Here is a 17,963-nt window from a genome sequence, read left to right on the forward strand (position 1 = left end):
TATGGGATCATATCAGGCCCACATTGGGCCTGATATGGTAAAATATCAAGGCCAACATGGGCCTTGATATTTTATCATATCAGGCTCAACGTAATGATCCTATATCAAACACTTTCTGGATATATCCTATGATTTCTGGATATATCTTATGGGCTGAATAAGTTCATGATACTTACCTTTGTTGTCGCACGTTCTTGCTTCATTATGAAAGGAGAGTATTTACAATGAACAAAATCCTAAACACTTGAATGAACAGACCTCTGTGTGAATTTCATTGAAGACCCTTAACATCCGTCGCCTTAGATGTGTGGATTTCGTCGGAAAAGCTTAACGTCGCCTTAGAGGGACACACTGTATGAATTCCGTCAGAAATCGTAGACACCGAGACACACGAAGGCAAGGTCTCAATGAAGGACAATGCCCATGGATTCTCACGAGATAAGAAAAAGGAGAATGAATCTTGCATGCATCTGAATTATTTTATTAATTTTAAATTTAAGACTAAACAAATATAACTCAGATGTTTTGAAAAACGACATATGGAAGGAGGGATTTTAGGAGATTGGTGAGAAGGATAGGAAGAGAATAATATGTTTTTTTGATAATTTTGAAACTATAATGCTTATTTTAATAAATAAGAAAATATGATCACTCTTTTTGGTAAAAAGTAATTATTCTCAGAGCTATAGGTGTGTTTACCTTCCATATATTGATTGCTAATTTGCTATTTATATAGAACAATCCAAGGCAACGTGTTCACAGACAGAAAGAGCCTCAGTGACTGTAATCTCTACTCGTTGACCTCTTATGCCGTCGTGAGTGCTCTCTATGTCTACGATGCTCACGAAGGGAATCATCTCTATCAGCTGATCTCTTATGCCGCGTATGAGAAGCCTCTTCCTTATCTCGAGATCTTTGATGCCTGATAGGAGAATCTTCCATGGAGTGAGAGCTTCTGCGCCTAGGTGGGGATGGGACCTAGTTCACAATATAGGAGCAATGTAGAATCAGAAACTGAAATTAGAGTTTAACATGTGACAAAAAGGCGATTGGCTCGCCCCTAGCGCCCCCGCCAACCCGTCCCTTGGCCAACACGGAGGAGGTAAATCACGGGTGGCTACTAGTCATTAGTGCAAATGGCCAAGACATGGAAGAGGTTATGCTCGGTCACGTCGAGTTTCGACCCCAAAACCTCTTGTGACAATACCCTATGTCTTAACCATCGCACCGTCCTGAGGGGACTGAAATTAGAGTTTAACATGAACTTATACACGATAGCAATGACGACCAGGTTAATTATTGGAAAATGCTAACATCAAAATATTTTATTCGATATAAAAAATTCAGTTAAAAGTTTTCAGTATTTAACAAACTTCTGCATAACTGCAGGTGTTTCAGCTGGAAAATAGAGGTCCAAAAAGAATATATCAAAGTGATCCGACAAAAATAGACCACATACCTGAAAACGTGTCACATATCGTCCTTCAGGTGGAGGCGGAATACCCAGCCTTTTCAGATCATCATATGGAATTGGTCGCCTGGTTACTCAAGAAAAGCATGTAAACTCTGTCATTGCTAACTTCATTGAAAAGTAAGAATTTAGGCAGACCAGAGAACTGAATGACAACTGTATATGCTAGTGGACTATGGTATCAAATTACTAGAAAGAAACTGAAATTAAGACTGAAATACACACAAAGGAGCACGAAATGGCCGCTCCCGACCTCCGAAACGAAGTTGACCAGATTCCTTCTTGCCTCCGAGACCACCACCTGTTTACAGACTACAAAAACATGAAACTGCGCTGAAAGTGTTGATAATGAGAAAATGGTTTACGACACCTAGTCTTCTTGGAATCCATCCAGGCATTAAGTGTTGCCTGTAGTAGTCAACAATCACTTCACAATCATCAATAAAAGAATGGTGTGCGTCCTGCAAGTATAATGCAATGATACATTATGAGCTGAAGAAGCAAATGCTAATTCTGCGCTTTGATATGACAATATATGGATATCAAAGATGACAAGCAGAAATAGAGAAACACTGATAGAAGGAAAATGAACAGATTAAACTTTTCTGATGATGTATAAAAAAACTTAATTAAATAAAAAGAATGTTAGAGTCTCTACAAATTTGTCTAAAAGTATGTAGCCCAATAAAGCAAAGTTAAGAATGAAAACAAAATCATAATTTATAGTGGACAGAGGCTGCCAACAGAGTTGCCTTACTTAGTAATTTACAGGGTGCATACTTGAATGTTAAATTGAAGGGGAGCTTTGGCGCAACAGTAAAGTTGTTGCCATGTGACCAAAAGATCAACGGCTTCGAATGCTGAAAACAGCCTCCTGCAAAAAAGTAGGGTAAGACTGCATACAATGGATCCTTCCCCAGGACCCCGCATGGCGGGAGCTTCGTGCACCGAGCTGCCCTTTTTTTATACTTGAATGTTGAATTCTCACAAACTCCGCCCATGATGACCGGTCATGGCCGGTCCCAAGCCCGGATAAAGGAGGAGGGTTGCGTTAGGTTGCCAGCCAGAGTCAAACTATGACAAATATTCAATGAATGAATCCATTAAACTATTGTGCTAATGCTAGGTTGTTCCCCGGAAGGAACGCGTTGCAGGGTCCGACTGTAACGTCTCGACAAGGACCGCTACATCTCCAGAACTCGAGTGTAGTGATAAATATGCAAGAGTTCGCGTTACAGGGTCCGATTGTAACGTGACCGCTACATCTCCATGAGAACTTGGGTGTAGTGTTAAATAGGTAAAAGTTCTCACACCATAGGTTAAATAAGAACAAATATGATAGGAAAACTAACAATCTAAGATTTGGAACATGGAATATAGGAACTCTCACTGGTAAATCAATGGAGGTAGTAGATATGATGATTAGGAGAAAAATTAGTATTTTGTGTGTACAAGAGACAAAATGGATAGGCGAGAAGGCAAAGATGATAGAGAACTCGGGTTTTAAGTTATGGTACACTGGAAAGAGTAAAGCAAGAAATGGAGTGGGTATCATTGTAGATAATTTGTTAAAGGATGAAGTTGTAGGAGTAGTTAGAAAAGGGGATAGAATTATAGCCCTTAAGATAATAGTGGCGAAAGAAACTATGAACATAATTAGCGTATATACACCACAAGTAGGATTAGATGAAGCTACCAAATCAAGGTTTTGGGAGGACTTAGATGAAATATTACAAAATATTCCACCAAATGAAATAATTTTAATAGGAGATGATCTAAATGGGCATGTCGGAATGAAAAATGAGGAATATGAGAGAGTACATGGGAGTTATGGGTTTGGCACGAGGAATGAGGAAGGGGAAACTATATTAGATTTTGCGATAGCATATAACCTTATATTAGCTAATACGTTTTTTAAGAAAAGAGAAGAACACTTAGTCACATTCAAAAGTGGGAATAATAAATCGCTTAAATCTTACTTTTGGGAAGATTTAAATAAGATATTAGAAAAGATTCCGCCAATCGAAATAAGTTTAATAGAAAGAAATCCAAATGGGTTTGTAGAGTGAAAAATGAGGAATATGTACGACTTATAGAATTAAGTGATGGAAGTTAAATGATAGAAAATAAAATATATTTAAGGAGAGGGTAGGAGTACAAGTATTAAGAGAAATACATGGCGACTCTAATATGACATGGGATAAGATGGTATCAAAGTTGAAAATAGTTGCTAAGAGTGTACTCGGTGAGCGAAAGGATACCACCAAGTAAAGAATCTTGGTGGTGGAATGAGAAAGTACAAGAGAAAGTGAAGAAAAAACGAATAACTTATAAGATATTTATAAGAACGAAGAAAACTTAAAAAATATACAATAGCGAAGAAAGAAACTAATTAAGTAGTGAGTGAAGCAAAAAATGAAACTTTTGAACGGTTATATCGAAAATTGGATATAAAAGAAGGGGAAAGAGATATTTATAGAATAGCTAAAGTGAGAGAAAGGAAAACAAGAGATCTTAGCCAAATAAAATGTATTAAAGATGAATGTAATAGGGTATTAGTAAATGATGGAGAAATAAAAGAGCGGTGGAAGAGATATTTTCATCAACTTTTTAATGAAGGTTTAGGTGACCAACATAACTTAGGTAATTTAATTAGGTCAAATGAGCATAGAAATTTTAATTTTTATCGTAGAATTCAAACTTCAGAAGTAAAACAAATTTTAAATGAGATGCACAATGGAAAAGCCGTTGGACCAGATGATATTTCGATAAAGGTATGGAAATGCTTAGGGAAACAAGGTATTGAATGACTTACAAAATTATTTAACGATATGAAATTAAAAAAGTGTCTAGGAAGATAAGTACTCTAGTTTCCTTATATAAGAACAAGGGAGACATACAAAATTATGCAAACTATAGAGGTATTAAACTAATGAGTCATACCATGAAACTTTAGGAAAAAATAATAGAAAAATAATTAAGGAATGAGATCATGGTGATCGAAAATAAATTTGGGTTCATATCTAGAAGGTCGACGATAGAAGTTATACATATCCTTAGACAATTAATTAAAAAATATCGGGAGCAAAAACAAGATCTACATATGGTATTCATTGACTTAGAAAAAACTTATGATAGAGTCCCAAGAGAAATTATATGGAGAATTTTAGAAAAGAGGTGTTAGCGTAACATATATTGAACTAATTAAGGATATGTATGAGGATGTAACGACCGGAGTAAAGACTTTAGGTGGAGTGGCTGAACCATTTCCAATAAAGATAGGGTTGCAGTGAGGATCAGCCCCAAGTCCCTATCTTTTTACACTAATTATGGACGAACTCACTGTAGACATTCAAGACACAGTATCGTAGTACATGTTGTTTGCAGATAATATTATTTTGGTCAATGAAACACATTAAGGAGTAAATGCTAAACTAGAATCTTGGTGGGAAACACTAGAAGGGAAATATTTTAGGCTTAGTAGCATAAATATAGAATATATGGAATTTAAGTTTAACAATATTAGAAGTAATGAAACAATTGTTAAGATAGGAGAGGACGAGTTGCCCGAAACTGAGAAATTTAAATATTTAGGATCATTTTTACAAAATGATGGAGGGATTGAGAGAGGCGTCTTACATAGAAGGATAATTGAAATGGAGGGGAGCGTCGGGTGTTTTATGTGACCGTAAAGTACATCTTAAACTTAAAGGTAAGTTCTATAAAACCGCTGTTAGACCTGCTATGTTATATGGAGCTGAATGTTGGGCTATGACTCGAGCATATGAGCATAAGATGAGAGTTGCAGAGATGAGAATGATAAGATGGATGTGTGAACATACGAAAATGGACAAAATAAGGAATGAAAGCATTAGAGAGAAAGTCGGAGTTGCGTCTATTGAGGACAAACTCCGAGAGACACGTTTAAGATGGTACGGACATGTACTTAGACGACCAATAAATGCTCCAGTTAGGCGATGTGAAACTATGATAAACATGCATATCAAACGAGGAAGAGGAAGACCAAAAAAGAATTGGTTAGCAACAATAAAATAAGATAAAATTTATTTAAATATAGATGATGATATAATAGGAGATAGAGCTCAATGGCGTAAAAGGATTCATACAACCGACCCCACCTAGTGGAAAAAGGCTTGGTTGTTGTTGTTGTTGTTGAATGTTGAATTCTCACAAGCACTGGCAAAAAAGTTTACATGTTATTTGATTTTTTATTTTTATTTTACAAAATTAGTTGGTCCAACTCAGGGGCGTTTGGTTTAGGATAATAGGAGTAGGGAATGGGAATGAGAATCATTGATTCCCATTGTTAATGTTTGGATTATAGGAATAGGAATACAAATAAGGGAATGAATCCTTGAAATTGGGTAATGACTCATTCCCATGTACCTCCCCTTCAATGAGCCATTACCCTATTTTCATCAATCAAAATATTCCCTTATTCCAAAAATACCCTTGACTTTAAACTAAAATTTTCTCTATTAATATCAAATATCAAAATATATTTATTTATTTTTTCTTTCATATCACTTATCTCTCCTTATTCTCTCTCATTATATTTTTTCTCTCATCATAGTTTCTCTCTCATCATTTTATCACACACTTTCTCTCTCCTTAATCTCTCCTATCACACTCTCTTTCCTCTTTTTTTTCTCATTACACTTTCTCTCTTATCATACTTTCTCTCTCCTCAATCTCTTCCATCGCACTCTCTTCCTTCTTTTGTTCTTCATCACACTTTCTCTCTCATCACACTTTCTCTCTCCTCAATCTCTCCCATCACACTCTCTTTTCTCTTTTTTCTCATCACACTTTCTCTCTCATCACACTTTCTCTCTCCTCAATCTCTCCCATCCCACTCTCTTTTCTCTTTTTTCTCATCACACTTTCTCTCTCATCATACTTTCTCTCTCCTCAATCTCTCTTATCACACTTCCTCCTTTTTTCCTCAACACACTTTCTCTCTCATCACACTTTCTCTCTCATCATACTTTCTCTCTCCTCAATCTCTCTTATCACACTTACTCCTTTTTTCCTCAACACATTTTCTCTCTCATCATATTTTCTCTCTCCTCAATCTCTCCCATCATATTCACTGTTCTCTTTTTCTCTCACCATACTTTCTCTCTCCTCAATCTCTCTCATCACACTCTCTCTCCTCATTTTTCTCACTATATTTTCTCTCTCTTCATCTTCTCAAATCATATTTTCTCTCATCACACTTTCTCTCTCTTCATTCTTTCTTATCACACTTTCTCTCTCATAATACTTTCTCTCTCATCATTCTCTTTCATCATATTTTTCTCTCACATTCATCTTTCTCTCACATCTAATTTTTTCTCTTATTTTTCTTTAAGGGTAAAAAAGGAAACTTTGATTTATTCCGATAGAAAATATACAACTAACCAAACATTGCTTTTAAGAGTGATATCCATGCTCATACCCATTCCCATTCCACAATACAATGATTCCCATTCCGATTCCTATTCCTAGGAAAGAACCAAACGCCCCCTCAGTGTACATACTCAGGAACGGAGCCAGAAATTTCATATCGAGAGGGCGAAATGTATGTGTTTACAATGAGAGAAGGCGACTGTGTCGTTACCTCTCATTTGTCTCTCTTTCACCCTCTATTCATATACCCTATGCACTTCTTATATTTAAAAATTGAGGGGGGCGGCCGTCGTCATCGCCCCCCCCCCCCCTGCGGCTCCGTCCCTATACATACTTGCATGTGTAATTCATAAAAAATGCTGGTAAATAAGATTATACAATCAATCCTACAGCTTCCATAGTTTATAGAACCTAATTTGGATCACCAAAAAATCTGGCAACAGTAAAATTTGCTGAAAAATGCCCAAAATCAGCAATAGAAAAAGACAATGCATCAAATTCCAAACCTGCAAAAGTCCTGTATACACTTCTAAAGAAGTATAATGAAAATTAGAAATCAGCAAGGGAGAAAAGTGGCATGACAGAAGTACCTCATATGCACGGCGCATCTCTCTCTCAGTTTCGAATTCCACAAAAGCATAACCACATGAAGCACCGGTAACTGCAAACAACAAAGTACACAATTTGTAGCTAAATTATCTTAGCAAGGTTCATTCAAAAAAGTATTTACAAAACTCATAACAGCAAATATACTTAGATTTGCAGAGAAACTAAGGATGTTCTAATGGAGACATAAGATCAAGCTAAACAATCACTGAAACAACACGTCTGCAACATTTGATGATAATTTATATTGTCACCAAGAATGAGTTTAGCATGTATATATGGTGTAAGATTGTATGAAGGCCCAAAGCCAAGCTAGATACAAAATCCACAAAAATCAAATAAATTCATGAATCCATCAGCAGAAGGCGAGTGCATGGAAGGAACATTTTTATTACTCCAACCATAATACAAAAAGAAGCTTTCCATGCATGTCCATTCTTCATGTTTACCAAGAGTTATCCAATTGAGAGCCTCTGAATAAATATCAATGAGTTGCATACATTTCAAAATGTTCATGACCAACTTTAAAATTCTTGACCACTGGTTATCACTAAACATTAGTCAAGATAAAGCAGCGTATCAATGAACACAAGGCTCAATAAATGACAAGCATTAACTGGTTGAAGGGATGATGGACTGCAATAAAAAATCTTCAGCAAGTAAAAGAATAGTTGTCAGTAAGGGTTCATTCTACATAGGCTTAATCAAATAAAATGCACAGAACCCCATTATCCTCAGTTACATTAGAACAACCTTACCATTCCACCAAAGCTCACTGAGTCTGGTTATCAAATTAGTAAGTAATTCACATCAATCTCTCTTGTGCTATTTGCAACATGCATATGGTAAATTATATAAAGGATATCCTCAGTTACATTAGAACAACCTCACTATTGCGTCAAAGGTTACTGAGTCTGGTTATCAAATTAGTAAGTAATTCACGTCAATCTCTCTTATACTATTTGCAACATGCATCTAGTAAATTATATAAAGGATAACCAAGTGTTGCAACAAGTTTAAAGGTGCAATTATCTTCATTGGAGAGATGACAAGGTATTCACTGCAACTACAACTTTAGAATGTCATAGCAACTAAAGTTATTCTGGAAGATTTTAATACCCAGGGCAACATAGGTTGGGCTGAAACATTGACCTATATTCTTCAACCTTAGAGCTACATTACTATAAAGAGCCTCATTTAGGCCTTGGAACCTGAAGCGTAATCAGCTCTTTACCAACAGAAGCAAGGGAAATAGTATGCAATGGCGCAGCGCCAAAAACAAAGCATATCATCATAGAGTAAAAGAAACGAAGCAGATGAGATTATAATGAGAGAAGTACAAGTTACCAATATCTCTCACTAGTCGCAATTTCTTCACCCTTCCGTACTTGTTCATTGCCTAAAGTGGCATCAGAAACGGAGATCGCAATGAACCCTCCAAAGTAATCGTTTTTGATTAACCATTTTTAAGCAAACCAATGCGTCAAACTCGCACCTTTCTAAGAGTTTCTTCTTCAGTAAGGCGTGAAAGCCGGCCCACGAAGACGGTGCAGTAGGGATCGCCGATAACCTTAGGATCGCCCAACGGATCATCTGAAAATACCAAAATTGTCGACGAGTCTAATGAGGAGAAGTGAAAGAAGAGGAATATGAGAGAATAAGGAGGGAGAAGGCGCGAACTGAGTCCACTCACAGAGGCCGGCAGAGGAGCAAAGGACAGCGCGGTAGACAGCGTTGTCGTGAGGGAGGATGTCGGTGCCGTCGATGCTCCCGGCTTGGATAGGGTGATAGGCGTCGGCGTAGAACACGGCGTTCGAGCTGCTCATCCCCGCATCCAAGTCGCGCTCGCTGGTGAGCCCTTGCCCTTCCGCTCCGTGAAACTGGAGGATATTTGGACAGCCCAATTTGCAAACTAGGCCTACAAACGTAAAGTGGGCCTATTCTCTTTATCAAAACAGTACTTTATCTTATTTTTATTGTTAAATTATTCCTCTTTATTCAATCCATCAGATCCGTTAAAATGCAACCACCTATACATTTATTACCGTGGAGCAATCTCCCCGGAATTTACCGTGATTAAGATATAAGATATTATCATATTAAATTATACGATTGATATATCTGAACATATTTTTTCCGTACCTTTGTCACTATACTAAATATAATTGTAGGGATTATTCTTCCAAATAAGAAATGTAACCAGGATATTGATTTCTGAATTACTCATGATGAGAACTTTTTGATTTATCTTAACGGTTAATAAAAATTTATATGGATCGAATTCGACTGTCCAGATTTAATGTTACTCGATTCAAAATCAAAATTTGAAGATAAACTCTTGTAAGACTAATATATGTGACATTCATTATTACACCGAAGGGATGAATAGTACAATAAGTTTAGCTTAGCATCCCTCTTGATAGACTAGAGCCTTAGAATTTCTTCTCTCCAATTTCATCGCAGAAGGTCAGGGACCTACAAGCTCGTTCATACAAAGTCTCAAATTGTGCCATTTAGAATGGATTGATATGGTGTTGTTATACATAAACTCCACCAAATATAAACGAATCTTTCAACCAGAGTCGGCCCTGAGGCATGTCACCGGGGCAATGGCCAAGGGCCTTTGATTTTTAGGGGCTCCAAATTTTATATGCATATATAATATATATTATATATAATTAGATTGTATTAATAAACACCTAAAAAATATATTTTATTCAATTATTTTAATAAAGGTCCAAATATATATATATATATATATATATATATATATATATATATATATATATATATATATATAGTTGAATTATTTTAATAAAGTCTAAAAATATATATATTCTATTAAAATTAAAATATATATATATATAAAACAAGAAAGAAATAAAAGAAGGAATGTAAATATTTTTTTTTCTCTTTACAAGATTTTATTTATTGTACAATTATTTTTTTATTAATTTATTTACAGAAGTCATAAGACTCTTGAGAATAAAATATGAATCTTGAACATTAATTTCCTCACTTCTCTCTTTTGAATATTTTCTAATTAAATTTGAAAAATTTATTCTTCAGTTGAAATTTTAGTTTCATCAATATCATCATTTATCAATATATAAACTTACAACGTAAGTTATCTACTCATCTATATTTTTTCTTATTATCAATATTCAATATTAACTTTTAATATTGTATTAGAACCAATATTTTATAATTTTTCTTACAAATTTTAAACAGTTTAAATAAATCATTCCAATTTTAATCATCATATTATATCAATTACTTCAAGCACAAACTAGGCTTGATTATTCTTTGACTATCACTACTTGTGTTTGTTTCATTATTAGCTCTGTGTTTTATTTTTACACTTGAAATTTGTAAATATGTTTCTAAAGGAATATCAATCTTAGAGAGAGAAAAGAAATTAAAAAAAAAGTAGAACATATTATTAAAACTCACAAAGATGTTATTCATAAGTTGTTTAAAACTAGCTCTTCAATTGAAGATTCAATTGATGAATTACAAGAAGAAAGCTAAGAAGGACTACATAATCATGCAACAAATGAGCAACAATCGAGTAATCAAGAAAAACTAAATTAAATGATCACGCAATCAATGAACTAGAAGAATTGAGAGAAAAAGATGATCATAATCATGCAACGAATGAGCAGAAAAAATTGAGAGAAAATAATGATAATGATTTGAATGTAAATGAATTGATAATTTTATGTATAGAAAATGAGGTATTAGAAAATTTTGATTTTAAAGACCTTATTGATGATTTTGTTGGTGCAACATCCCTCAGGTCAAGGTTGACCTGGGTGACCAAGCTGAGTTTTGGTTTGAGTTTAGATGTTTGACAATAAGAAATTGATTGAAGAAGAGTCAAGTAGGTCAAGGTTGATCGGATACTTGACAGGGAAGTCCTGGTGAGTGAAACCAGGTGAAAACCCTAGTGAGTGAAGCTAGGTGAAAGTCCTGGTGAGTGAAGCCAGGCAGAAGGAAAACCCTAGTGAGTGAAGCTAGGTGAAAGTCCTAGTGAGTGAAGCTAGGTGAAAGTCCTGGTGAGTGAAACCAGGTGAAAATCCTAGTGAGTGAAGCTAGGTGAAAGTCCTGGTGAGTGAAGCCAGGCAGAAGGAAAACCCTAGTGAGTGAAGCTAGGTGAAAGTCCTGGTGAGTGAAGCCAGGCAGAAGGAAAACCCTAGTGAGTGAAGCTAGGTGAAAGTCCTGGTGAGTGAAGCCAGGTGAAAGCCCTAGTGAGTGAAGCTAGGCAGATGGAAAACCCTAGTGAGTGAAGCTAGGTGAAAGTCCTGGTGAGTGAAGCCAGGCAAGGGAAAATCCAGATGGATCAAGGATGATCGGACATCTGGTGTTGGGAAGTCCAAGTAGGTCAAGGGAGTGACCAGATACTTGGCATGAATAGAAAAGTCTAAGTGGGTCAAAGGGATTGACCAGACACTTGGTGGGAAGTCCTAGCAGGTCAAAGGAGTGACCAGATGCTAGGCATGATGTACCAACAGGTCAAGGTTGACCGGATGTTGGTTTGAGAGGCTTGGAACTTGGTTTTGGGCAAAAACCAAGTGTTGGATCGATCAGTGGATCGATCCAGGCCTCTCCTAAGCGAACAGAGAGCCTCTGGATCGATCCGTGGATCGATCCAGATGTTCCAATCGATCAGTGGATCGATTGGGACGCGGCTGCTTCGCGCGATAAGCGCTGGATCGATCCGTGGATCGATCCAGGCGCTTTTCCAGAGCACAGAGGCGCTCTGGATCGATCCGTGGATCGATCCAAAGCCTCCTCGATCGATTGGGAACATTTGAATCGATCGGGATCCGACCGTTGGCGTCGATAAAGGCCGCAGGCGTTCATTTCCTTCGGCATCTCTTCTCTAATTCACTCCAGATCTTCGCCAGCTCCTCCACAGCACTCTCAAAGCTCGTGATCGCCAGTTCTTGAAGGTTCTTGGAAGCTCTCCGAGTCAAGAGGCGGATCAAAGGCAAGAAGAGAAGTTAGGGTTAGGGTTTTCTGCATTCATTGTAAGCTTTGTGCTTGTATTTTGTTTCCCTTTCCTTCTTCTTGTACCGAGAGTCTTGTAGGGCTTCTCCGCCCTTGGTAGTTACCATAAAGGAGAGTTTTATTTAGTGGAGGGTGTGTGTGTTGGTGTGGATCCTTGGATTAGTCACCTCTTGTGAGGTGGATACCAAGTAAAACCAACCGTGTTAGCGTTGTGTGTTTGTTTCTGTATTTTCCGCTGCACATCTTTGAAGGAACAAGCAACGCCGAGCAACGAGCGAACGCGATGAGCTATTCACCCCCCCCCCCCTCTAGCTACTTTTGGTCCTAACAAGTGGTATCAGAGCGAGGCCGCTCTTCACCGGAATCATCGCCGGAAGGGTCAAGCATAACAAGAAAAGCTAGAGGGGTGAAGAAGTTGGAGCAAATTCTTCAAGTTCAAGTTTTTATCAAGCTCAACTTCAAGATGCAATTCCAAGATGGACTTGAATTTGACACAAGGGTGGCTCCACCATATTCATCTACAAGCTTCGATTCTTGGAAATCAAGAATCGAAAATTTTCTTATGATGGAGATAGAGCAATGGTTTGCTCTCATGGAAGGTTTTGAAGCTCCCACAAATTCCAAGGGCAAAGTACTCAAAAGGAGCAAGTGGAGCAAAGACCAAATCCAAAGATGTGAGGCCAATGACAAAGTGACCAAGCTTTTGGTCAATTTATTGCCAAGCAACATCTTGGAACAAATTGGAGAGTTTGAAGATGCCAAGGAGCTTTGGAGCAAATTGGCAAGAATTCATGAGATCCCCTCCACTGTACCAAATCAAGGAGAATCCAAAGAGGGCGATTCATTGGATCAAAACCAAGAGGAGGACTCCGAGGTTGAGAGATGCTCAACCTCCGAAGAAGAAGTTCAAGAAGAAGCTTCATCTTCAAGGGAATGCAACGAAGGGAACAAGGAGGGAGCATACTCCTTGTTTCATATTCAAGATGATGAAGCCTCCACCTCTGGGATTGAGGGGGAGCAATCCTTGGTGACGCCGGATCAAGATGAAGGAGAATCCTCTACATCCGGGTCAAGAGAAGAAGAGGATGAAGAAGCTTCTACCTCCACAAGTCAAGAAAAATCAAATGGAGGGGGATCAAGGTTCGATCAAGAGGAAGCTTCCACCTCCGGATCCAAAGGAAAAGATGCCATCTCTACAAGCGAAGGTATAAACATTTCAATTAATAATAAAAATCATATTATATGCTTTGAATGTAGGGAACATGGGCACTACAAGAGCAAGTGCCCCAAATTGGCCAAGAAAAAGGGTCAAATGGCACAAAAAGGAAAGGAGAAGCTCAAGGAGACCATCCCCGGAACAAAGAAGAGCAAGGAGCACATTGTGTGCTTCTCTTGCAATCAAAAGGGCCATTTGAGTGCCCCAGGGAAGAAGATGGTCAAGGCTCAAGGATTCGTCCGGGGGAGTCCAAGGTAAAGAAGAAGGTAACATTTATTGAGCCTACCCCCTTACATTATGGTGAAAAGCATGATAGTTCTAACTTTTATCATTTTAATGCAATTTACCATAAGAATAGAAAGCATGAGGGCTTTAAGAAAAACATGTGGCCCTACATGCCAAAACTACCCAACCTAAGGTTAGGAAGATAGATAGACACTTGGGCAATAACTCTAAAGATTTTAGATACAAGCCCAAAAACAAATATGCTCATGAATCAAATGAAAAATCTAAAACTAAGGACTTAGTGATAGAAAATCAAGTCTTGAGGTCAAGGCTTGATAAAATGGAAAGGACCCTAAAAAGGATGAAAAATATCCTAAAAGGGCAAAATGAGCATAGCCTAGGTCTAGGAGCACAAAGGTCATCTAATGGCCATAGAGGTTTGGGATACAAACCAAAGGCTAAGAAGGATGTGCCCTCTTACCATAGAGTTCCATATAGTTATGGAACAAACCCTAGGTCTAGTGGTCAAGCCAAGAATACTAGGGAAGTCATCCCTAAGAGTATTTTTGCAATAAATGTGACTAAGACTTCTAAGAAGTCTAAGAAAGTCACAAAGAATGTTACAAGGGAAGCTATCCCTAGAGTTGACCTAGAAAGTGTGACCAAGGCTTCTAAGAAGCCCAACAAGGTCACTACGAAGGTATCTAGGGAAGTTATCCCTAGTGAGTACCTAGAGCATCCAAGGAGCACCAATAGGTATTGGGTTCCTAGGAGCATCTTCTCTACCCCATAGATGAGTTAGAGAGTGTCAACTCCGATTAGAAGGGTAGTTAACCTAACTTTGAGGAAATTGACACTCAAGGAGCATTTTCAAGGTTTTTGTTAACCTTTGAAAATGAAGTGGATCTTTGTTTACTCCTTGAAAGAGTAAAATGTGCCTAATGGTGGAAAAATTGATTTTAATCTAAAATGGCACAAATTGGGAAAATCTTGAGAAATACCAAGTTGGGATTTTGGTATTCTCTTGGAAATTTAAGGCAATCCGGGCCTTGATTTATGTAATCACTCTTGAGGAAAAATGGAATATGCCAACATTTAAGGACATATTTATTTTCAATTGGCATACATTAAATCAAGGAAATTAGAAATGTCAATTTAGGCTTTGGCATTCTCTTGTAGCACTTTAGGGCAATCTAGGTTTAAGTTGTAAGTTTAGCTAAGACTTTAAGGATACTTAGATAGTTAATCTAGGTATATTTTATTTATGCTAAATCTTGCCATGATTGTTTGCCCATCATATGCCATGACATCATGTCTAGTTTTGCATTCATGTTTTATTATGAAAAATCCAAAAATACCATGTCATGACATTCATACATCATGTAGTAATAGGATATTTTCTTTTGAAAATTATTTTCTTTTGATGTATGCCATAACATTATCATGCATTAAGTTTAATTCCTTGTAATTAAGGATAAATGGCATTTAACAACACTTATTAACGAGTGACATCCTAGGTGGATGACTAATATTTCTAAAATGCCTAGATAAATATGCATGATCCCTAGATTAGGGCAAAAACCAAAATCTACATCTCACAAAGACTATAAGGTGACTTGTATGTGTTTTGTCCACAATAGATACAAGTGAGATGTTAGGATGATGAACAAAACTCAACATGTTGATTTAGTGCATTCTTTTGAGTTTTTAGGTTCATCAAAACACATAGTTATGTGTTTTCCCATCATTGGGAAAGCTAATGTACAAGTCATGTGCATTATGCCCAAGGAACATGATGGGATATTGGTTTTGAAAATGTTTTTAAAATGTTTTTGGAAAACTTTGGTGAAGGCTATCTTTTGATAGTAATCACCATTGAATAGTTAGACACAAACTTGAAGAAAAACACTAAAGTTTTTGTAAGTTTTCAAGTTTGTGTCAATCTTTGAAAATATTATGTATTTTCATAGAAAGCTATTTTTCCATGATTAAGTATGCCCTAAATAATGTCTACACGAAATTTCTTATGATTTTGTAGAATTTTCTAGGGTTTCTTGGTCGAAATGGAATTTCCCAATCGATCCAGATCGATCAATCGATTGAGTGCCGAATCGATCCGTGGATCGATTCGAATGACTACTGTGCTCAGGTTAATCGTCTGGATCGATCGGGTAATCGATCGATCAGTGGATCGATTCAGAAAGGTTCAATCGATTGGAACCCAACTCCAATCGATCCAAGTTGCTGATTTTGGCTGGGAAGGCTTGATTTCAGCATCTTTGAACCTCTTTGAGTCTAGGTAACCATTCCAATCCCCTAAAATACATTTGTATACATACAAAGGGTGTTTTCATGTGAAAACACCCTTTGTATGTATACAAATGTATTTTAGGGGATTGGAATGGTTACCTAGACTCAAAGAGGTTCAAAGATGCTGAAAACAAGGATGGATTGGTTAAGGAAGGCTTCATTGAAGTTTAGGTTGAGGTTTGTTTCAAATTTTGAGTATTTGAACCTCAAAACTTCTAAATTTGGGTTTCCTAAAGGTTTAGGGATTCCAAGTTATTGTTGGTGCAATGACAGAAGTCACCACCATGTCTTTAGGGGGAGGGGCTCTTTAAAGACATGAAAAATTACTTTTCATGAATCTTGGAAGGTGGTTAACCTTCTTTAAAGAAAATGCTCATGTATGAGCTTTTGAACTTGAAATGGGGAGTGGATATCCTCATTATTTCAAGTGGGAACTCAAGTGGTTAGATAATGCTCAAGGTTGGGTATTTGTCTACATTGAGGGAGAAGTTAAGGATAAATGAAGGGTATGGGACCTTCATTATCGTGTTGATCACAACGAGTGATGTTGTGAACAACGATGAGCAACTCTTCAGGGGGAGAGTTTTCAACAAATGGATTTGTTGATGTGTACCCAAAATTGGGGCATGGGTTGATGTGTGCCCAAAGATGGGTTGATGTGTGCCAATAGGAGGAGAATGAAAGGACCTATGAATGGGTATAAGTTAGGCTTTCATTACCTAGAGGGAGTGTGCCCTCGTAGGGGGAGAATGAAGAGCTTAATTTATATGTTCATTACCTAGTGGCATGAAGATTGAGGCTATAGGATTAGCCTAACTTACATGTGGTATTGTAAGTGTTATTGTGGTATTGTCAAACATCAAAAAGGGGGAGATTGTTGGTGCAACATCCCTTAGGTCAAGGTTGACCTGGGTGACCAAGCTGAGTCTTGGTTTGAGTTTAGATGTTTGACAATAAGAAATTGATTGAAGAAGAGTCAAGTAGGTCAAGGTTGACCGGATACTTGACAGGGAAGTCCTGGTAAGTGAAACCAGGTGAAAACCCTAGTGAGTGAAGCTAGGTGAAAGTCCTGGTGAGTGAAGCCAGGCAGAAGGAAAACCCTAGTGAGTGAAGCTAGGTGAAAGTCCTAGTGAGTGAAGTTAGGTGAAAGTCCTGGTGAGTGAAACCAGGTGAAAATCCTAGTGAGTGAAGCTAGGTGAAAGTCCTGGTGAGTGAAGCCAGGCAGAAGGAAAACCCTAGTGAATGAAGCTAGGTGAAAGTCCTGGTGAGTGAAGCCAGGTGAAAGTCCTGGTGAGTGAAGCCAGGCAGAAGGAAAACCCTAGTGAGTGAAGCTAGGTGAAAGTCCTGGTGAGTGAAGCCAGGTGAAAGCCCTAGTGAGTGAAGCTAGGCAGATGGAAAACCCTAGTGAGTGAAGCTAGGTGAAAGTCCTGGTGAGTGAAGCCAGGCAAGGGAAAATCCAGATGGATCAAGGATGATCGGACATCTGGTGTTGGGAAGTCCAAGTAGGTCAAGGGAGTGACCAGATACTTGGCATGAATAGAAAAGTCTAAGTGGGTCAAAGGGATTGACCAGACACTTGGTGGGAAGTCCTAGCAGGTCAAAGGAGTGACCAGATGCTAGGCATGATGTACCAATAGGTCAAGGTTGACCGGATGTTGGTTTGAGAGGCTTGGAACTTGGTTTTGGGCAAAAACCAAGTGTTGGATCGAT

The 17,963-nt window shown here is 37.7% G+C and overlaps 1 protein-coding gene across 2 annotated transcripts; it reads right to left on the reverse strand.

Annotated features, from left to right (window-relative positions):
• Positions 1-694: 694 nt before the first annotated feature.
• LOC122009197 (U11/U12 small nuclear ribonucleoprotein 35 kDa protein-like) lies at positions 695-9,388 on the reverse strand. 2 transcript variants are annotated; one of them, XM_042565265.1, is made up of 8 exons: positions 9,183-9,387; positions 8,985-9,082; positions 8,837-8,888; positions 7,474-7,544; positions 1,842-1,932; positions 1,697-1,772; positions 1,460-1,538; positions 695-978 (listed from the first exon to the last, which is right to left on the reverse strand). In XM_042565265.1, the coding sequence occupies exons 1-8, from the start codon at positions 9,313-9,315 to the stop codon at positions 775-777; spliced, it is 804 nt and encodes a 267-aa protein (XP_042421199.1). In that variant the 5' UTR covers positions 9,316-9,387; the 3' UTR covers positions 695-774. The 2 variants fall into 2 exon arrangements, 1 of the variants encoding a protein (XP_042421199.1); XR_006119488.1 differs by having other exon boundaries at positions 841-978; positions 1,725-1,772; positions 9,183-9,388.
• Between the last annotated feature and the right edge of the window lie 8,575 nt (positions 9,389-17,963).

Source organism: Zingiber officinale, chromosome 8A (genome assembly GCF_018446385.1).
Source record: "Zingiber officinale cultivar Zhangliang chromosome 8A, Zo_v1.1, whole genome shotgun sequence".
Taxonomy (NCBI): domain Eukaryota; kingdom Viridiplantae; phylum Streptophyta; class Magnoliopsida; order Zingiberales; family Zingiberaceae; genus Zingiber; species Zingiber officinale.

Bases quoted from the DNA above. Each gene is read 5' to 3' on its own strand.
- LOC122009197 (XM_042565265.1), bottom strand. From the start codon at position 9,315: ATGAGCAGCTCGAACGCCGTGTTCTACGCCGACGCCTATCACCCTATC. The intron at 1,933-7,473 runs GTACTTCTGTCA...TTATACTTGCAG, and splicing joins AGATGCGCCGTGCATATGAG to GACGCACACCATTCTTTTAT. The intron at 1,773-1,841 runs GTGTCGTAAACC...GTCTGTAAACAG, and splicing joins ATGGATTCCAAGAAGACTAG to GTGGTGGTCTCGGAGGCAAG.